The sequence below is a fragment of the Hippoglossus stenolepis genome, chromosome 24 (genome assembly GCF_022539355.2).
Source record: "Hippoglossus stenolepis isolate QCI-W04-F060 chromosome 24, HSTE1.2, whole genome shotgun sequence".
NCBI lineage: Eukaryota > Metazoa > Chordata > Actinopteri > Pleuronectiformes > Pleuronectidae > Hippoglossus > Hippoglossus stenolepis.
This window is the reverse complement of record NC_061506.1, coordinates 4,902,907-4,921,710: the sequence shown is the minus strand read 5'-3', so window position 1 is coordinate 4,921,710 and position 18,804 is coordinate 4,902,907. Positions and strand designations below refer to the sequence as shown.

Below are 18,804 nucleotides of genomic sequence, written 5' to 3'. Positions count from 1 at the left end.
CATACAGACAGTTTCCAACTCAACTGGAGTCTCCTGTTGTTGCTGCATACAAGCAGTTTCTAACTCAACTGGAGCCTCCTGTTGCTGCTGCGTACTAATGGTTTCCCACTCAGGGGGAGTCTCCTGTTGTTGCTGCGTACAGACGGTTTCCAACTCAACTTCTGTCTCCTGTTGTTGCTGCGTAACAGTGGTTTCCATCTCGGCTGGAGTCTCCTGTTGCTGCTCCATACAGACAGTTTCCAACTCCACTGGAGTCTCCTGTTGTTGCTGCATACAAGCAGTTTCTAATTCAACTGGAGTCCCTTGTTGCTGCTGCAAACTAGCGGTTTCCAACTCAGCTGGAGTCTCCTGTTGCTGCTGCATACAGATGGTTTCTAACTCAACTGTAGTCTCCGGTTTTTGCTGCGTACAAGCGGTTTCTAACTCGACTGGACTCTCCTGTTGCTGCTGCTTATGAACAGTTTCCAAGTCGGAAGGAATTTCCTGTTGCTGCTGCGAACTGACAGTTTCCAACTCGGCTAGAGTTCCCTCATTCTGCTGAATGAAGACAGTTTCGAACTCAGCTGGAGTCTCCTGTTGTGCCAAACTAGCAGTTTCAACTCGCTGGAGTCTCCTGTTGCTGTTGCAAACACATATTTTCCAACTGGGCTGGAGTCTCCTGTTGCTGCTGCATACTAATGTCTTCCCACTCAGGGGGAGTCTCCTGTGGCTGCTGCATACTGATGGTTTCCAAATCAGCTGGAGTCTCGTGTTTTTGATCCGTACAAGCGGTTTCAAACTGAGGTGGAGTCTCCCATTGCTGCTGCGTACCAGTGGTTTCTGACTGGGCTGGAGTCTCCTGTTGCTGCTCCATACAGACAGTTTCTAACTCAACTGGAGTCTCCTGTTGCTGCTCCATACAGACAGTTTCTAACTCAACTGGAGTCTCCTGTTGCTGTTGCATACTAATGGTTTCCCACTCAGGGGGATTCTCTTGCTGCTGCTCCAAACTGATGGTTTCCAACTGAGGTGGAGTCTCCTGTTGCTGCTGCGTACTCAGTGGTTTCAAATTCGGCTGGAGTCTCCTGTTGCTGCTGCATACAAGTGGTTTCTAACTCAACTTGAGTCTCCTGTTGTTGTTGCTTACTAATGGTTTCCCACTCAGGGGGAGTCTCCTGTTGTTGTTGCGTACAAGCAGTTTCCAACTCAACTGGAGTCTTGTGTTGCTGCTCCTTACAGACAGTTTCTAACTCAATTGGAGCCTCCTTTTGCTGCTGCGTACTAATAGTTTCCCACTCAGGGGGAGTCTCCTGTTGCTGCTGCATACTGATGGTTTCCAGCTCAGCTGGAGTCTCCTGTTGCTGCTGCGTACAGATGGTTTCAAACTCGGCTGGATTTTCCTCATTCTGCTGCATGAAATCAGTTTCGAACTCTGGTGGAGTCTCCTGTTGCTGCTTTGTACAAGCAGTTTCCAAATCGGCTGAGACCCTGTTGCTGCTGCTTATGAACAGTTTCCAAGTCGGATGGAATTTCCTGTTGCTGCTGCGTACTGATGGTTTCCAGCTCAGCTGGAGTCTCCTGTTGCTGCTGTGTACAGACATTTTCCAACTGGGCTGGAGTCACCTGTTGCTGCTGTGTACAGACATTTTCCAACTGGGCTGGAGTCACCTGTTGCTGCTGCATCCCGAAAGTTTCCAACTCAAACAAACGGTTCGAGATTTTAGTCATTGCTAAATCTTTCTCTGTAAGTGCTGTCACAAATTCCTGCTGTGTTGTTTTCACTAATTCTAGTTTCATTAACTGCATCTTATTTCTCTGGCAATTCAGTTCATGTAACTCTTTCTCTTGTTCTGTATAGACGGTAGCCTCAGCCAAGAGCTCATTTAACTCCAACTGAATTGACCTTATTTCTGATAGGAGCTTGTCTTTTTCGTCCTGACACATCTTGCAGGTGGTTTTCAACTGGGCTGGAGTCTCCTGTTGTTGCCGCGTCCTCCCAGTTTCCAACTGGGAGAAAGGCTTTGAGATTTCAGTTATGGCTAACTCTTTTTTCTTGATTGTAGTAACATATGCCTGCAGCCTTGTTTTCTCGTTTTTCAGTTTCATTAACTGCATATTATTCTTCAGGCAATGCAGTTCATGTAACTCTTTCTCTTGTTCTGTACAGATGTTATCCTTGGCAAAGAGCTCATTTAACTTCAACTGAAGCAATATTATCTTTAATTGGAGCATGTCTTTTCCGTCCTGACACATCTTGCAGGTGGTTTCCAACTCGGCTGGAGTCTCCTGTTGCTGCTGCCTACCGAAAGTTTCCAACTCAAACAAACGGTTCGAGATTTTAGCCATTGCTAAATCTTTGTTATTGAGTGCTGTAATAAATTCCTGCTGTGTTGTTTTCAATAATTCTAGTTTCATTAACTGCATCTTATTTCTCTGGCAATGCAGTTCATGTAACTCTTTCTCTTGTTCTGTATAGACGGTATCATCAGCGAAGAGCTCATTAACTCCAACTGAATTGACCTTATTTCTGATAGGAGCTTGTTTTTTTCGTCCTGACACATCTTGCAGGTGGTTTTCAACTGGGCTGGAGTCTCCTGTTGTTGCCGCGTCCTCCCAGTTTCCAACTGGGAGGAACACTTTGAGATTTCAGTTATGGCTAACTCTTTTTTCTTGATTGCAGTAACATATGCCTGCAGCCTTGTTTTCTCGTTTTTCAGTTTCATTAACTGCATATTATTCTTCGGGCAATGCAGTTCATGTAACTCTTTCTCTTGTTCTGTACAGATGTTATCCTTGGCAAAGAGCTCATTTAACTTCAACTGAAGCAACTTTATCTTTAATTGGAGCTTGCCTTTTTCGTTCTGACAGATCTTGCAGGTGGTTTCCAACTCAACTGGAGTCTCCTGTTGCTGTTGCATACAGACATTTTCCAACTGGGCTGGAGTCTCCTGTTGCTGCTGCATACCGAAAGTTTCCAACTCAAACAAACGGTTCGAGATTTTAGTCATTGCTAAATCTTTCTCTGTAAGTGCTGTAACAAATTCCTGCTGTGTTGTTTTCACTAATTCTAGTTTCATTAACTGCATCTTATTTCTCTGGCAATTCAGTTCATGTAACTCTTTCTCTTGTTCTGTATAGACGGTAGCCTCAGCCAAGAGCTCATTTAACTCCAACTGAATTGACCTTATTTCTGATAGGAGCTTGTCTTTTTCGTCCTGACACATCTTGCAGGTGGTTTTCAACTGGGCTGGAGTCTCCTGTTGTTGCCGCGTCCTCCCAGTTTCCAACTGGGAGAAAGGCTTTGAGATTTCAGTTATGGCTAACTCTTTTTTCTTGATTGCAGTAACATATGCCTGCAGCCTTGTTTTCTCGTTTTTCAGTTTCATTAACTGCATATTATTCTTCGGGCAATGCAGTTCATGTAACTCTTTCTCTTGTTCTGTACAGATGTTATCCTTGGCAAAGAGCTCATTTAACTTCAACTGAAGCAACTTTATCTTTAATTGGAGCATGTCTTTTCCGTCCTGACACATCTTGCAGGTGGTTTTCAACTCGGCTGGAGTCTCCTGTTGCTGCTGCCTACCGAAAGTTTCCAACTCAAACAAACGGTTCGAGATTTTAGCCATTGCTAAATCTTTGTTATTGAGTGCTGTAATAAATTCCTGCTGTGTTGTTTTCAATAATTCTAGTTTCATTAACTGCATCTTATTTCTCTGGCAATTCAGTTCATGTAACTCTTTCTCTTGTTCTGTATAGACGGTAGCCTCAGCCAAGAGCTCATTTAACTCCAACTGAATTGACCTTATTTCTGATAGGAGCTTGTTTTTTTCGTCCTGACACATCTTGCAGGTGGTTTTCAACTGGGCTGGAGTCTCCTGTTGCTGCTGCATAAAGGCGGTTTCTGACACGGCTGGAGTCTCCTGTTGTTGCCGCGTACTCCCAGTTTCCAACTGGGAGGAACACTTTGAGATTTCAGTTATGGCTAACTCTTTTTTCTTGATTGCAGTAACATATGCCTGCAGCCTTGTTTTCTCGTTTTTCAGTTTCATTAACTGCATATTATTCTTCGGGCAATGCAGTTCATGTAACTCTTTCTCTTGTTCTGTACAGATGTTATCCTTGGCAAAGAGCTCATTTAACTTCAACTGAAGCAACTTTATCTTTAATTGGAGCTTGCCTTTTTCCTTCTGACAGATCTTGCAGCTCCTGTACTCACACATATCGGTTTCCTCTGACAAATCCATGCTTACTTCTTTTGACGTTTCTGAAAGGAATTTAAATTTTGACTTGAAAGTTGGTTGAATTAAGTGCTGTAGTAGAAGCAGCAGAATAAAATGCCACTAACACATGCTAACATCCTTTGGTAGTTGGTAACCTAAATTGTGCAGAAGACCTTCAACCGTACAAGGGATATTCAACATCTTTTAAGTATTACTGCTTCTTCTTTGTACTGTTTATGACAAAGGTTACATCCACTTAAAGGTCAAAGGCTACAGCAAAGTCAAAGTGCTTTCTATAGTGCCTCTGTAGAATGTTGTTAGAACAGGAGGGGGAGGTTTGTTTCTGAATGATTCCACAGCGTTACTATGGACATTAAGTGTATTATGTACCGTGTGCTAGGGTAGGTTGTTATCACACCAGACAAGTGGGTTCACTTTCTCTCTGTAGGCTGTCGTCGTCTTTGCTGATGAGGCTCACCAAACTTGATGATGTAGTTTGAGTTATACTATAAAGGCACTACCTTTGTAGGGCATCAAGGGGAACAACAGAGGGCTCAGAACGCAGCCCTGGGGGACCCCAGTGATCAGGATGATGGTCCCAGAGGTGTTTTTTCCAACTTGCAGTGAGGAAGTCCAATATCCAGTTGCGCAGTGGGGTGGTGATGCCTAGTGAACCAATTTTTTTGTATTTTTTACATGTGCTGTGTAAAAAAACAGGTAAAATGTTTTCTAAATGTACTTAACTATGTTTTAACAAGTTTTTGACTTTTCCTAAAATTGTGTCGTGTTGCACTCCCTATTGTTAAATATAGTTAAGATAAATCCAGATTAAAAACACGGGCATTTATACCTATAACCACCACTGGGTATAATTTACCCCTATACAAAAAACAGATCTTGTAGGCACTTTCAAGCAGAGGCTCCCGCCTTCAATGCTGAGGAGAGCGGAGCTGTTCAACACCAAGGTGCTGAAACATGACAAAATCACACTAACTGTGTATCAGTGCAAGCCCAGGAGAAATGTCACCATCCAAGAGGAAGCCAGAGACAGTGACCTATAACAATAAAACAAAAGTCTGGGTTGACATGCTTCACCAAATGGCTCACCAATACTCCATGAAAGGTTATTATTAAGACATCGCAACACTCATTATTTTTCTTAATTGTAGCCTGTAATTCAGATAAACTGTACACTGCACTACAATTCTCTCTCTCAATTTAATTCAAAGGGGCTTTATTGGCATGAAAGTTTTCCAAAGCATCAAAATTAATTACTCTATAACTTCCCTCTCTCAGAGTGGCACGTGTAGATGGCCTGTTGCAATATTTAGTAACATGCTGGATTTTCCTGCCATCAACACATGTGTGCTGTACCGGAGCTGCATGCATGACAGCGTCTCTAGAAGGGACTTCTTGCTTCAGCTGGACCAAGAGCTGTGCGCAGAGTGGATATCACTGCGCGTGTCCCTGCCACTCGCTGGTACAGAGGAGACTGACCTGCATGGTGAAGGAACAATTTTGTAATAATATCACACCACCCAAATATGCAAATATTTCCTTTTAATAGGCCTTCATCATCACAGTGCCCTCATGTCACTAAGATTGTGACATAGTAGGACTGCCCGTAGGGAATTTCACTACATCTGGCACAACTCACTTGGACTCACTGATAAATTGATGACATTTTCTTATATTCAAACTTTTCCTTTATGTTACGTTTCTTCTAATCAATTACTCTGCTGAAGTAATAACTGCTATCAGTCCATTTCATGTTTAACATTGTTTATTGTGCATTTGTCTTTTTCTTTTACAAATAAATTACACATAAAATACCAACACCTACTACAAATGTGTATTTCTAACATGATATCAATAATCAATTTATAAAAGTTATGACTATCGTTAATACCTGCGTATCACAACATCCCTAATAAACACACAACAAAGAAATGGCTAATGTGTGTTCTAGCAAGGTAAATGCCATAGTGCAGAATGATGTTTTTTACAAAAGCTTGGCGAGCAGCTAGCTTCTACTTTGAGTCTTTCACATCAGTGCTATGAATGTTTTACCCCTTCATTCATGATTTCATAGACCACACATTCACTTGTTGGCAGTCCAATCACAAACTGCTCTGTAGACCTGCACTGCTGAGCCCTGTCTGAGTCTTTGCTTTGTCGAAAAACGCATCACCCTTTCCATCCGCAGCCACCGCAAACACCTTCGTACAAGAAAAGGAGATGATGTTTGGGGAAACTGAGTCTGAATCTGGAGTAAATGACAAGTTGATGCTGATGCTTGTGTTTTTCCTTTTACTGGGGTGATGTTCACTGAAAATAAATAAATAAATAAAAGTCTCCTCTCCATCTCATTACAGATTCCACAGTAATTTTATCTTATTAAAACATGGTTTTATAGAAAACTGACATGGTGATCTGTCCCGGTACTCTGGTCGGTAAAATGTTTCCCTGGAGAAGAGAGAAAGAACAAGAGTGAGTTTGATCACAATCAATCATTTGTCAACACAACTTGTCTACTATGGGTCTATAAGCATCCTACTGTATAGTACACAAGCAAGGTATATATATTGCATATAGAAATTCATTAATATTCTACAAAGTGCCAGTGTCTCATGGCCTGGACAATGTTTAGTGTCTTCTATTTTTAAAGTCAACCAAAGTGATTGAATGTTGTTTTTATTGTAATATCAGCCCTGCAAGGCCACACAGTAATTTAACTGATCTTTTTGACCAGTTAAGCGCCGTACCTGTGTTCGGCAGCTTCCCTCCTCTGCTCAGTCTTCCTTCAAGTGGTCAATAAGCCCCTGCGTCTGTTCGGCCAGCTTCCTCTTCTCTGCCTGTTCCCTTTTAAGGGCCTCCTCGATTTTCTTGCCTTGGTAGATCTTCACCCCGGCGAACCCCAAACACAGCAACAGTGTCTTCAGGGCCAGGATGTACAGGAGCATGGGGACATTGTCCAAAACCTGGGGACGGACAAAGAGAGTTCATGTCTGATGTGGGACTTACTACAAAGTCGCAGAGGAAAGGCATCTCTGGTGGACACAGAGCTGCTCTGAATTCATAACGGCTTCATTTTTGATTGACGTGAGCCCACCGGAAATAAACCATCTTGTGAAGACAAGAGTGCGTGGGATTGAAATAATGGAAAAGAAAGCTCTGGAACCCTGGAGAAGATGTTGCCCCCCCTCTCTTATCCACCAGAGGCCTCAGCTGTCTATGGGGTTAAATTGGTCACAGACACGGGGGGTGGTGGGTGAGAGAGGGAGGCAGCTGCACACCATGTGTATTCTAGACTTAATGTAGAAGCAGCAGATCATGCACCAAACTTAAACATCAAAATCTGCCACTTTTAACATCTCTATACACATACTTTCTTTAACCAACCCCCCCAATTCATAGGTTTACTGGCGTCGGTTTACTAAAGACACCACACTCTATGTATTTTTCAACAAGTGGCTTTAATTCTATACATGTCTCCACTTCCCTCTCTCCCAAGTCAGTATTTAAACTTTTACGTTCTCAGGTAATCCGTCGCATTACACGACACTTTAGAGACAAATCAAACCTCAACGTTAAAAGTCACTGAGCACGAAGACAACGTGCGCAAAGCTACTCGAACATAACTTTACTCAACCGGCAGTAAACACAACGCGACGAGCCAGCACGCACAGCTGAGTAACGTTAGCATCATGCTAGCGGGGGGAGAAAACAGACAACGAGCTTAAATTAAATTAAATTGCGAACCCTAACTGTACAGCGATATTGACACATTCATAATCTTCCTTTAAAGAGAATGTGAAGTGTATTTACCTTCCAGTTGATCATTTTCTCGCCGGAAGCGTTGACTTCAGCTGTAGTAGTTTTAACTTTAGCTAACGGTGTTAGCCAGAGCTAGTTTAATAGTCCTCTGGAGAAGGCGGGGCTTGTACTTTAGGGGCCAATCAACACGCAGTATCGGTCGGCCGTCATCTGTGTTATGTTCACTTGCCCAAGGACACAACCCTACGCAGATGATAACGTGTCCGGTTACTGCCGACGACAGAGCCGGAGGTGTTGCTCAACCACTGCAGCACTAACAAAAACAAACAATCAGAGGTACAGCACGCATTAAAAAATAATCGAGCTGTTTTTATTATATATTTATTTAATTTGTAGCTTTTTAATTGTCTTTATTAGCGATGTCCACATTTTCCCGTAGAGAATGAACGCATCATTACCCTTGACGGAATGACGACATGTGCTTGAATATAGATTTATTACTTTACTATCACAACTTAACTTTAGCCACAATATACAAGTACCATTATAAAATAATATTAGAATAAAACGATTATTCAGGTTGTTTCTTCTTCAAATAATAAAACCCAGGACTTCTGGCTCGTTCAGTAAAGGTTTGTTGTCGCTATGGATTTAATGGCTGCGGCTGAGTCTTGTAGCTTCTTGCAATCACAAGTGTTGATGATCAATTTATAACGGATCAATAAAAACAAGATAAATATGATGGTAGGTTAAAGATGTTCAGAATCAGGATATGTTTTCACTGTCACGGTGGCCGAGAGGTTAAGGCGTTGGACTCGAAATCCAATGGGGTTTCCCCGCACAGGTTCGAATCCTGTTCGTGACGTTGCTTTTTTGTTTTGTTTGCGTGGCTTCTCCAGCGACTGGCCTGCTACCGTAAGTCCTCAACAAAACCTAACAAGTCCTAACCAAAGTCCTAACAAGTCCTAACAAAAGTCCTAACAAGTCCTAATAATTTATCTACCAAGTTCTAACAAAAGTCCGAACAAAAGTCCTAACAAGTCCTAATAATTTATCTACCAAGTTCTAACAAAAGTCCTAACAAATGGTAGGACTTTGGTTACCGTTAATGTGAAATATGTTTGTTAGATGTCTTTTAATTCAAAACATATCTGTGGTCAGAAAAAGGCCGGAAAGGTCCTGCAGAAACAATAAAAAGAATCTGAGAAGCATGGGTTTACCTGTCAGTTTATTATTTCTATGCATTACATCTACAAAAGGTGAATGATTTATTTATAAGTTAGTGTAAACATATCAGTTTTATTGGCATTAGAAGTGTGGAGGGAGTCACTTTCTCTATCTCCTTTTCTCCCCCCCCCCTTCTTTCCTCTTTTTCCTTCCTTTTCCCCCATAATGATCAGGACTTGGCAGGTAATTGTTAGCATTTGTGTTGCATTGTTAGGAATTGAATAGTATTCATAGTATTAGGATCGGTTAATGCAGTGTCTATGTATTGTCGCCATGCACTACAGCATTAATAACCACAGGAATGTCCCATGCAGCCGTTTGCAGCGCGTCTTGACTCTTAAAGTGGGCATACTTTTAAAAATAATGCCATAATTAGTGATACAAAAATCCCTGTCTCTTTGTGTGATCCTGCGCCGTGATTCTTAAAATCCTCCTTCTTTATGTCAGCTTTTTAAATCTGGACGCACGTCTGTGTTTGTTGTCATGTGGCAAAATTAATATTTAGATAATCAGACGCCTTCTGCACGATGGATAAGTGCCTTAAACATTTGCATTTATCCGCACTGGGTTACTTTTACCAGGCGGCATAAATGTGGCTCAAGGTTACAGTGATCTGCTCTGAGAACAGTATTTTTAGTAAACGTCCCAACGGCTGCTACTACGACTGTGTTTTATTAGTTACCACATCTACCATATTTCCACAGGTGACAAAATAAATACTTATAATAGATGGAAACTCTAGAAAGTAAAAAAAAACATATGACTGGACACTCAAATTAAATTTGCTGTAACAAATTTCCAACCATCTAAATATAAAATATTGAACTCACAGTTCAACCAGGGGCCTCATATTGATTTGTGTTGTTGTGTAATTGCAATAAGATTGTCACTGTGGGACAAAATCAAACACAGTGAACATAAATACACGTCAACGGAAAGCAGTCAACAACAAGAGCTAATAGAAGAGATCAGCACATTTTGTGATTAACAAAACTCCCACAGAGGCTCATGTTCAAGTATATATTTTCATCTGATCCCACATGTACCTTTCTGCTAAAAGCTCCCACTCGTGCAGCATATGTGTATCAGTCCGCAGCTGAAACTAGTCCCCAACAGATGAAATGAAATTAAATAAAACTACAAGTGAGACATTTTTTAAAAGATGTAGATGTTATGGTAGAGACCAATGGGTTTGAGTCGGAGAGCTACACATTCGTAGGAATGACAGAAATAAATGAGCTGCATTTACAGAAATAAAAAAAAATATACAACAAAACAAACAAAAACGTATTCTTTGTGTCTTTCTTAAATCTTAAACTCTTTGGATGGGGTTAAGGTTAGAGGACATGAGGATGTGGTCTCAGCCTGTGTCCTTCAGGTCCGGGACCATCCTCGCTACCTGCCGCACAGTCACGATCAAATTCATTCTTGTTGAAATCTCGAGGATCCATCTTCCTCCATCCTCATCCTCCTTCACTTCAAAGTTGTACTGTGGCTGTTGGGTAGGACGTCCTGTGTTGTAACGGAGAGCACAAGTGGTCTCGATAACCTTCCCTCCGGCTCAGCAATGTTAAAAATCATCTGTCACTAGAGGTAGGGTGTTGCTGTAAATGTCCTCTGACCCATGCTATTGTTTCCGGTCACTTCTTCGCCAGGTGCCATTGGTTATTCCCTATGGAATCATTTCACAGCAAAGGAGAACAGTCCCTGTGGTGTCGCGGCGTGTTTGCATCGTCGTGCTCGGGAAGTCTCGCCCCTGGGAAGCCTCGGTCTTGCAGCGTGTTCCAACTCCCCTCTGATTGGCTCAGTAGCGCCCCCTCTGGTTTGTTCTGGACATGGTAAGCGGCAGAGACACGGAGGAGAGAGAGGAGACCTCCCAGTAGAGCGAGCGAGACAGGAAGAGCTGGTAGAGGATCACCATGGAGATGGACTGGCACAGGATGACACCGATAGTCACCACCTGCAGAGAGGGAAGACGAGGTGGAAGAACAAGTTGAAAACGCAGGATCTGATTGGCTGCTAAGCAATACGTCCACTAGAGGGCAGCGCATACTTGAGTTTCAGGCAACGAGAAACATGGTGACAGTGGATGAACTTTAAAGTCTCATTCAACCTGAAAATTTAAATTTCAACCACTATTTGGTGCTAATGATCGGATTTCTAACATGAAGTCATTAAAACGTTATGTATAACATGACCAGTCCCTGAAATCCCAGACTCAAACACATCAGAGTGCTGCTTTGCTGAAATGTTGATTGTGTGCGTTTACAGACCTTCTCCCTCTGGTGCTCGTTGAAGATAACAGCCGTGAGGACGAGGACCGGGTGACAGAGGAACCACAGGAAGCATCCCTGTAAACACAGAACGTGTGACCACATGAGGAGCTGTGGGGGAGGATTGTGCTCGTGAGGAGGCTGCGGGCGAGCGTACGGCGTGGTGTACCTTGGCGAAGCTGAGGTAGAAGTCTCTCTTCAGGGTGCTCCTCTCGGTGGAGATGATCTGGTAGAGGACAGAGGCCAAGAGCACGGCCAAGCCCACCCTCAGCACCAGGAGGAGGATGCCTGCCAGACTCAGCCCGGCGTGGTAGCTGTGGTGTTCCCTCTCGGACTCTAAGTATAGCTCCCACAGCAGCAGCACTCCCTGAAGAAACAATGGTGATGTTTCCTGAACCAAAATAACATCGGTCTTACATATTTATTTGAAATAGGTTTTCCTGCGTACATGTGTGACGACTCCACCGACAGCGACAGCCGTGGAGGCCGGAGAGTGTTCCCACTGCAGAGGTCTGGACTGAGGCTTCCTGCCGCGACTCAGAGTCCAGCCCATACACAGGCTCAGCAACATGTACAGCATGGACACCTGGGACACCATATCCCAGACTGCACCGGGGCAGGAAGGGAAAGTACATAACATAATTAGGTTAGGTTGCGTTTACAAATGCAAGAAGTTCCTCTGAATCGTATAAGAAACTTCAGAAGCAGAGAGAAGGAAAGAAAAGACGTGTTTAGGTACGAGGGTCTTACATTCTGCCAGGCTGCCCATCAGAGGAATACCGATACCATCTCGAGAATACCTGCAGAGAGGAGGGAACAAAAAACAATACTGGATTATTTCTTCCAAATCAAAGGCTGGTTTGAGTTTCAGTTATTAAGAAGTGAAAATGTATGTTACTTGGGAGTTCTGTGGTTTCTACCTGGCCAGGTGGATGTACTTGCAGAGAGCGGAGCCGCCCTGCAACGCCAGCGCCGTGGTGAGCACTTTGAAGACGGTGTGCATGGGGCCTCCTTTCCTCAGGGCCTGGTGCAGGGGCTTGATGTAGATACAGCAGGCGATGAAGAAGGCGAGCAGCAGGAGGAAGTAGAAACTGTGGAGACCTGAGTACAAGAGAGAGTAAATTAATGATTTTTCAAGAAAAATATCAGATACACCCGGCCAGCGTTTAACTTTACACTTCCTATTTAGAAAGTTTGCGTTCGCCCCGTCTCACCTGCCTCCTCCGCGCTGAAGTGCTCCAGAGGATTTCCGGCCGCGTCTGCGTTCAACAGCAACACGGTGAAACTGAGATCAGGGTGAGACGGAATCACGGCGCTTTCCTGGAGACGCAGAAACATAAAGAGAAAAGAAATGCAAGGAGAAGAAGAAAAAAAACTTAGTGTGACTCATTGCTTTTAATTGTTTGCTTGAACAGTTTCCTATTGTTTGCCTTAAATTTTTCATCAATAACTTGTAAAGCACCTTGTTACTGTGTTGTGAAAGCTTCTTTATAAATACAGTTTACTACTATTCCAACTTTAAATCGGTGGGGAGGTGGTTTCTTTGTAACGTTACCTGACACGTGTATCTGTCAGCGTACAGGGCCTGCCAGGCTGTCGGGGACGACTGTCGAGGGATCGTCTGGTTGTGTTCTTCCTGACTCAGAGGAACTGCAGGAAGGAGGAAGAGGAGGACAGTGAGAAGGATAAATCAATACAGCGGCACCGCGTCTGCAACACGCTGCTCCTTACTGGTGAAGTGGGCTCGGGCCAGCCGCTCGCTGCAGCTCAGGGTGTCCAGGTCCGGGTCCGTGTCCTTGTACAGCAGCAGTATGGACTCCTTCTCTGTGGCCAGAGCCGAGTTGTCCAGCCGACACACTAACAGACCACCATCGCCTAAAGAGAGAAGAAGAATCTGATGTTAGAGAAATAACTTATACTGGAATATCACCTCGGGTTTGCAGTGCGGTTATTAAACACAAATCCAGTTTAGTGAGGCCATTAGTCAGTCGACTGAAAATTGAGCATCAAACCTCATAATAGGGGAATGAGTTCATTTTGGTGGTAGATATAGTTTCAGCTTCTCTAATGTTCCGGGTTCTCTGGTTTACATCCAGCAAACAGAGGATTTCTGAGGTTGCACACACGTTTGTCTCCAGTTGTCCGGGCCCTTGGAGTTTTAATATTCTGTTGTTTTATTCTTTTTCTTTGCTCAGGTTTAAACCCTGCAGGGACCCTCCACCCAGCTCAGTGACCTCTGACCTCACACACACACACACACTTACATACAGTGTTGTGATGTAAAGTGACGTCAGGGATGCTGTGCACACGATTAGATAAAGTGATGATGACGTGCACGTCACACGCACAAAAATGGACACAAACCCCGCATGAGAACGGAAGGAGGCTGCGATCAGTGCAGGTCTGAGGTGACACGTTAGCAGCTCCTCCTCCTCCTCCTCCTCCTCCTCTGTTACCTTGGTACATGAATGAAGAGATGAACTGGCCGCGCGTCTCCCGCGCCGCGTCGCTCCTCAAAAGTCCCGTCACGGTTTTCCCGCGAACCCCCGCGCCGAGCAGCACCGCGGCCGCGAGCGCGCACAACAGCCTCGCCATCCGTCCCGCGTCTCTCCCCGCAAAAAACGTTCACGCAACAATCAACTCAATGAGCCACGCAGCCAGAGGAGAAGCCGCCGCGTCAAGCTGCACCGGGGAACCCAGTCAGGACCGGATGTTGTGTGTTTCCGCTCCCAAATAAAAGCTTCGCGTGCGTGTGTGTTGTTAAGATCCATAGAACAAAATGACAGAAAAACCTCACGTAGATATAAAATTAAGACAACCATATGTTTCTTAAAGTTTCCCTAACCCATACTTTAGTAGATGCAAGCTACTGTTAATCACTGTATATGTAAGGTTTTAAATAATTATATGTGACTTTATTAAAAGAATAACACATGTAAACAAGTCCTGTCAATAGCTTCATACTCTTATTTTGACACTACTTCCGGCCACCTTGCCTGGGCGACACTGTTGACAGCTTGAGTGATTTGAGTGAGACCCAATCAGAGAGCGCCGACTTGTCTACGTCACAAGGAACGACCAATCGGAGAGCTAGGAAGCTGTCTTCTCCGCCTCGACACGTATTCAACGTGTCAACACTGCCGTAAAGGAGAACCGTAGCTGTCGCAAAACGACGCGTCGTCAGTGCGGAAGCAAACAGAGGATCAGTGTGAGCTGTCAGGCAGAGAAGAGGAGGAAGAGGAGGAGGAAGAGGAGGAGGGGACAGTGAAGATGAAGTTATTATAACTGTGTGTGTATGAAAAGATGGACTTTAACACTGTCCTGGTGACTGGAGGCTCCGGATTCATGTGAGTTCACTCCACTGTCACTTTGAACCTCTGTCTTGAATGTGTTCTATTACATCCACATTGCAGCTGCACTGACACACACAAACTGTTGAGTGGTATGATTTCCTGTATTTAATGTGTTTATCATTATTGTGTTGTCGTATCTTGAGCCTTTCAGTATCTTGGTTATTTTGTTACAGGTGAATGTAGCGTAAAGTATCAAGTGACAGAAAATTCAAATACTTGTTTACATTAGTTAGCATCTCTTTAGAAATCTGTTAAAATCACTTTTCATAGAACAATGTCGTTGATAATTCCCATAATTCAGTGTAGCCACAGATCCTTGTAGGTTCTTTGTTTTTAATTTGTTTGCTTTGTTTTAGTGGAGTTTGTGTATGTGTGTGTCATTTCTTTTATTCTCTCAATGGGTTAATAAAGGATAAAAAATAATAATTAAAAAAAATATATATTAGAAGGTAATAAATTGCTATTTCAATATATTGGCCAACAAATATATTTTTAAATGATTCCAAAGATGTTGTGATCAAACCCTTATGGCAAAGAACTGTAACCGAGGCTTGATATTTTACAGTTTAATCATAAAACCTAATTTTAAATCACTATAAATAAAAAGAAAACACAAATATATAGAATTTGAATTAAGAAATAAACAAAACATTTTCCTACTGTATCTCTCGTCCTCCAGCGGCTCCCATCTTGTGTGTTCACTGGTCGACAGACACCCTGACTGGAGAATTATTAACCTGGATAATGTGAGTTTTCACTTCCTGTGTTTGTACACAACAAATGGCTGAAAATGATATATATATATATATAAAATATAAATGTATGTGTTTCAGCGAGTTTCTCCCGTGTTTTCCAGTTGGATTACTGCTGCAGCCCCAGGAGTCTGGAGAGCATTGAAGACAGAGCAAACTACACCTTTTTCAGAGTGAGTGCTGCTGTATTCAAATATTTTACGACTAAAGATAACCTCTGTCTGAAGTGACATTTGGACAAATATGATATCCTGTAGTTTATATATATTATTTTCTACTTCTTCAACAGGGAGATGTGTGTAACTCGCGGTTGGTCGACCACATTTTCAACACAGAGAACATCGATGTGGTTTTCCACCTGGCGGCCAAAACACATGTCGGTGAGCAGTTGTTCTCACTGAGGTTACATCTCTACTGTGCAGATACAACTGTTTATTTCATTCCCACGCACTGTGCTGTTGTTTCCTCAGAGTCGTCGTTTGAATCTCCTTCCACTTTCCAGCGGGTGAACGTCGACGGCACCAGAGTTTTACTTGCAGCTGCACATCAGGCCAGACACCGGCCTCAGCGCTTCATCTACGTCAGCACCGATGAGGTGTACGGAGCTGGGCTGGACGAGGTCAGTGGAGAGGCTGGGTGGAGTTTGTGTTTTTGGGTTCATGTGTGTTTTACTGACTTGAATATTTGGTGTTTGTCGTCTGCAGGTGTTTGATGAGAGCAGCCCGGTGAGGCCGTCCAACCCGTACTCTGCCACGAAAGCAGCCGCAGAGTTCCTGGTCAGATCCTACTGGGATGAATACAAGGTAGATAAGATAAGATAAGAAAACAACAAGATAAGTTAAGATACGATAAGATAATATACAATAAGATTTAAATATAAGATAAGACAGGATACTATAAGATAAATTATTTGCCCTGTTACAGCAGCAAACTATTAAAAACAGACATCCACAAAAGCAATCAATTTATTTCCTGCATTTAAGGCTTTTTCACGCAGGTTTAAATGTGACTAAGATGCAGCGTTTCTTGCTTTAGTAGAAGTAGTTGGACTTGTTTTCCTGTTATGATCGATTTTAGTTTAAGAAACATGGTTAAATTCATTTGATGAGCTAAATTCAGCTGTTTATCTGTTACCAGTTTCCAATCATCATCACCAGGAGCAACAACATCTACGGGCCCCGGCAGTTCACTGAGAAGGTTCAAGATCCTCACTAACAACTGCTGCTAATGTTTGTTTTTGTAAAAATATGAAATAATAAGTCAAAAATCATCTTTCAGGTCATTCCGAGGTTTCTCACCCTGTTGCGAATGAACAAGAAATGGTAGGTTTGTCAGACTTGTATTTTGAAAAATGTGAATCCAGATAATTCGGTATCTGTTTGACACGTTCTGCACCGCAGCACCATCCAGGGAACGCTCCCTAAATCTCGCCATTTCCTGTTCATCGACGACGCCGTCAGTGCCTTCCTGCTGGTCCTGGAGAAAGGGATTGTGGGCGAAATCTACAACATGGGGTCAAGCTGCGAGATTCCCATCATGCAACTGGCCAGGCAGCTTATAAGGATGGTGCGTTTCAGTGTTTTGCTTATTCAAATATTTCAACTACTATTTATTATGTACGTATTAATAAAAGTGTATTTTTTTTTATTTAGGTGAAGAATGTTCCGGACTCGGAGGTGAACGATTGGCTCGACTTTGTGCCTGACAGGTGAGTCAATTAAGTTCAGTATTTACTCAGTCTGCAGATGTATGAAACAATTCCAGGAAATAGCCACAGCCTCGCCCTTCATTAAAATTCATATTTTGATGGCTTGTTAACGCTATGACCGACATCGCCATAACAACACGAGACACATGTGAACCTACTGATGCTCTACAGGCCGCAGGTCGACCTCCGCTACCCAATCACGTGCGAGAAGCTGCAGCAGCTGGGCTGGAGGGCCGAGGTGTCCTGGGCTGAGGGCATCAGACAAACTGGTACAGTAACACACACATTATCAAACCATGGACTGTAAATAAAGATGAACAAAGATCTGAGATAGTTTCATAGTATATAATGTGTCGTAATAATTCCAGTGTTGTGTCTTCCAGTAAAATGGTACCAGGAGCACCCAGACTTCTGGTCAGATGCCGGCGAGGACTTGAGACAAATCCGGGGCGACCCCGCGCTTTGACGAATCGAAGACTGAACTGAGTCACCAGGCAGCGATGTTATTTTTTTTTTATTTCACATATTTGTGTGGCACAAATTGTGTTATGGCTGATTTACAGCTCAAATAACAACTGGTGCTTCATTAGCCTCAGTATTATGTCTGAATGACCGTTGGACCAACCGAGGTGCAGCCTCTTTTTAACCAAAGCTTCTACTGGAAATGGATGCACTTTATCTCGATATTAATTACAGATTCAGCTGATGTTGTCTAGCAGACCTGTTCTGCTCAACTTTGGCTTGTTCACTTTTTATTCACATAGTTTAGATGTTTGAAAAAAAGCTCTGAATGTACATAGAAACCTGAAAGCTCCTCATTGTGCTCTTGAAGATCTCGGAATTTGATCGCCGTTTCTCGACAGCATTGTTTGTTTTGGTGTTTCCCTGAGGGCGAATACACAAACTGGTCAAACTGGGCTGAAAAACCAAATGAAGAACCACGTCATCTCTCGCTGTCACATCTCAAACTGCAGCTTCACATTTGTGTCAGACCCTGGATTTATTTTGGAACCGTTGATGGACTTTCAGGAGCTTGTACAAACATGTACTTGTATCTTTCACACATTTTTCTTTCAATCCTCTGTGTACATTTCAATTCAGCAGGTAGCTTGATAATCCAGTGACCAAATATTGTAGTGCGGCGCAGAACAGGGAAGACATTAGGTCATTTGTGTTTAACCAATGCTGCCATTTTGCACATTTGGAGCGAGAGTCTGTGCAGGAGCGATCGTGGTGTGGCGACAACTTAACATTTCAAACTTTAACAGTATTTTGTCTAAAGATATTTTTGTTATAACAGCAGCCTCATAATAAGGTTGAGAAGTGAACCACAGCTAATTTAAAGTCCTTTATCTCAGTCAGGTGTTTTGCGCTTGACATTTTTTCATATGATGCTGAAGAATATTTTTAAGCAGAAATAAACTTGATATTTTATAGCTGAAGTCGTCTGTCCAGGTTTTTCTCAAACATCTAGAAAACACACACACACACACACGAAAGGGGAAGAAGAAGAAA

General features: G+C 43.0%; 3 protein-coding genes and 1 non-coding gene across 4 annotated transcripts; 2 read left to right on the top strand and 2 right to left on the bottom strand.

Moving 5' to 3' along the window:
• Positions 1-5,964: 5,964 nt before the first annotated feature.
• LOC118103484 (small integral membrane protein 11-like) lies at positions 5,965-8,182 on the bottom strand. Its single transcript, XM_035150483.2, has 3 exons — positions 8,028-8,182; positions 6,965-7,180; positions 5,965-6,665 (listed from the first exon to the last, which is right to left on the bottom strand). Exons 1-2 carry the CDS (start codon positions 8,040-8,042, stop codon positions 6,992-6,994), a joined length of 204 nt encoding a protein of 67 aa, XP_035006374.1. The 5' UTR covers positions 8,043-8,182; the 3' UTR covers positions 5,965-6,665; positions 6,965-6,991.
• Positions 8,183-8,759: 577 nt separating this feature from the next.
• trnas-cga lies at positions 8,760-8,841 on the top strand. Its single transcript has one exon. It is a non-coding gene; the product is annotated as a tRNA-Ser (tRNA).
• Positions 8,842-9,186: 345 nt separating this feature from the next.
• On the bottom strand, positions 9,187-14,203 carry gpr180 (G protein-coupled receptor 180). Its single transcript, XM_035150482.2, has 10 exons — positions 13,933-14,203; positions 13,208-13,351; positions 13,032-13,126; positions 12,691-12,796; positions 12,397-12,577; positions 12,227-12,276; positions 11,925-12,082; positions 11,646-11,843; positions 11,477-11,554; positions 9,187-11,163 (listed from the first exon to the last, which is right to left on the bottom strand). Exons 1-10 carry the CDS (start codon positions 14,069-14,071, stop codon positions 11,008-11,010), a joined length of 1,305 nt encoding a protein of 434 aa, XP_035006373.1. The 5' UTR covers positions 14,072-14,203; the 3' UTR covers positions 9,187-11,007.
• Positions 14,204-14,617: 414 nt separating this feature from the next.
• LOC118103550 (dTDP-D-glucose 4,6-dehydratase) lies at positions 14,618-18,725 on the top strand. Its single transcript, XM_035150626.2, has 12 exons — positions 14,618-14,823; positions 15,509-15,575; positions 15,686-15,754; positions 15,871-15,961; positions 16,052-16,200; positions 16,286-16,384; positions 16,719-16,778; positions 16,860-16,903; positions 16,982-17,147; positions 17,234-17,289; positions 17,461-17,558; positions 17,673-18,725. Exons 1-12 carry the CDS (start codon positions 14,780-14,782, stop codon positions 17,753-17,755), a joined length of 1,026 nt encoding a protein of 341 aa, XP_035006517.1. The 5' UTR covers positions 14,618-14,779; the 3' UTR covers positions 17,756-18,725.
• Positions 18,726-18,804: the final 79 nt, after the last annotated feature.

Bases quoted from the DNA above. Each gene is read 5' to 3' on its own strand.
- gpr180 (XM_035150482.2), bottom strand. From the start codon at position 14,071: ATGGCGAGGCTGTTGTGCGCGCTCGCGGCCGCGGTGCTGCTCGGCGCG. The intron at 11,555-11,645 runs GTACACCACGCC...CTGTGTTTACAG, and splicing joins TCTACCTCAGCTTCGCCAAG to GGATGCTTCCTGTGGTTCCT. The intron at 11,164-11,476 runs GTCTGTAAACGC...CCCTCTCTGCAG, and splicing joins ACGAGCACCAGAGGGAGAAG to GTGGTGACTATCGGTGTCAT.
- LOC118103550 (XM_035150626.2), top strand. From the start codon at position 14,780: ATGGACTTTAACACTGTCCTGGTGACTGGAGGCTCCGGATTCAT. The intron at 14,824-15,508 runs GTGAGTTCACTC...CTCGTCCTCCAG, and splicing joins ACTGGAGGCTCCGGATTCAT to CGGCTCCCATCTTGTGTGTT. The intron at 15,755-15,870 runs GTGAGTGCTGCT...CTTCTTCAACAG, and splicing joins CAAACTACACCTTTTTCAGA to GGAGATGTGTGTAACTCGCG.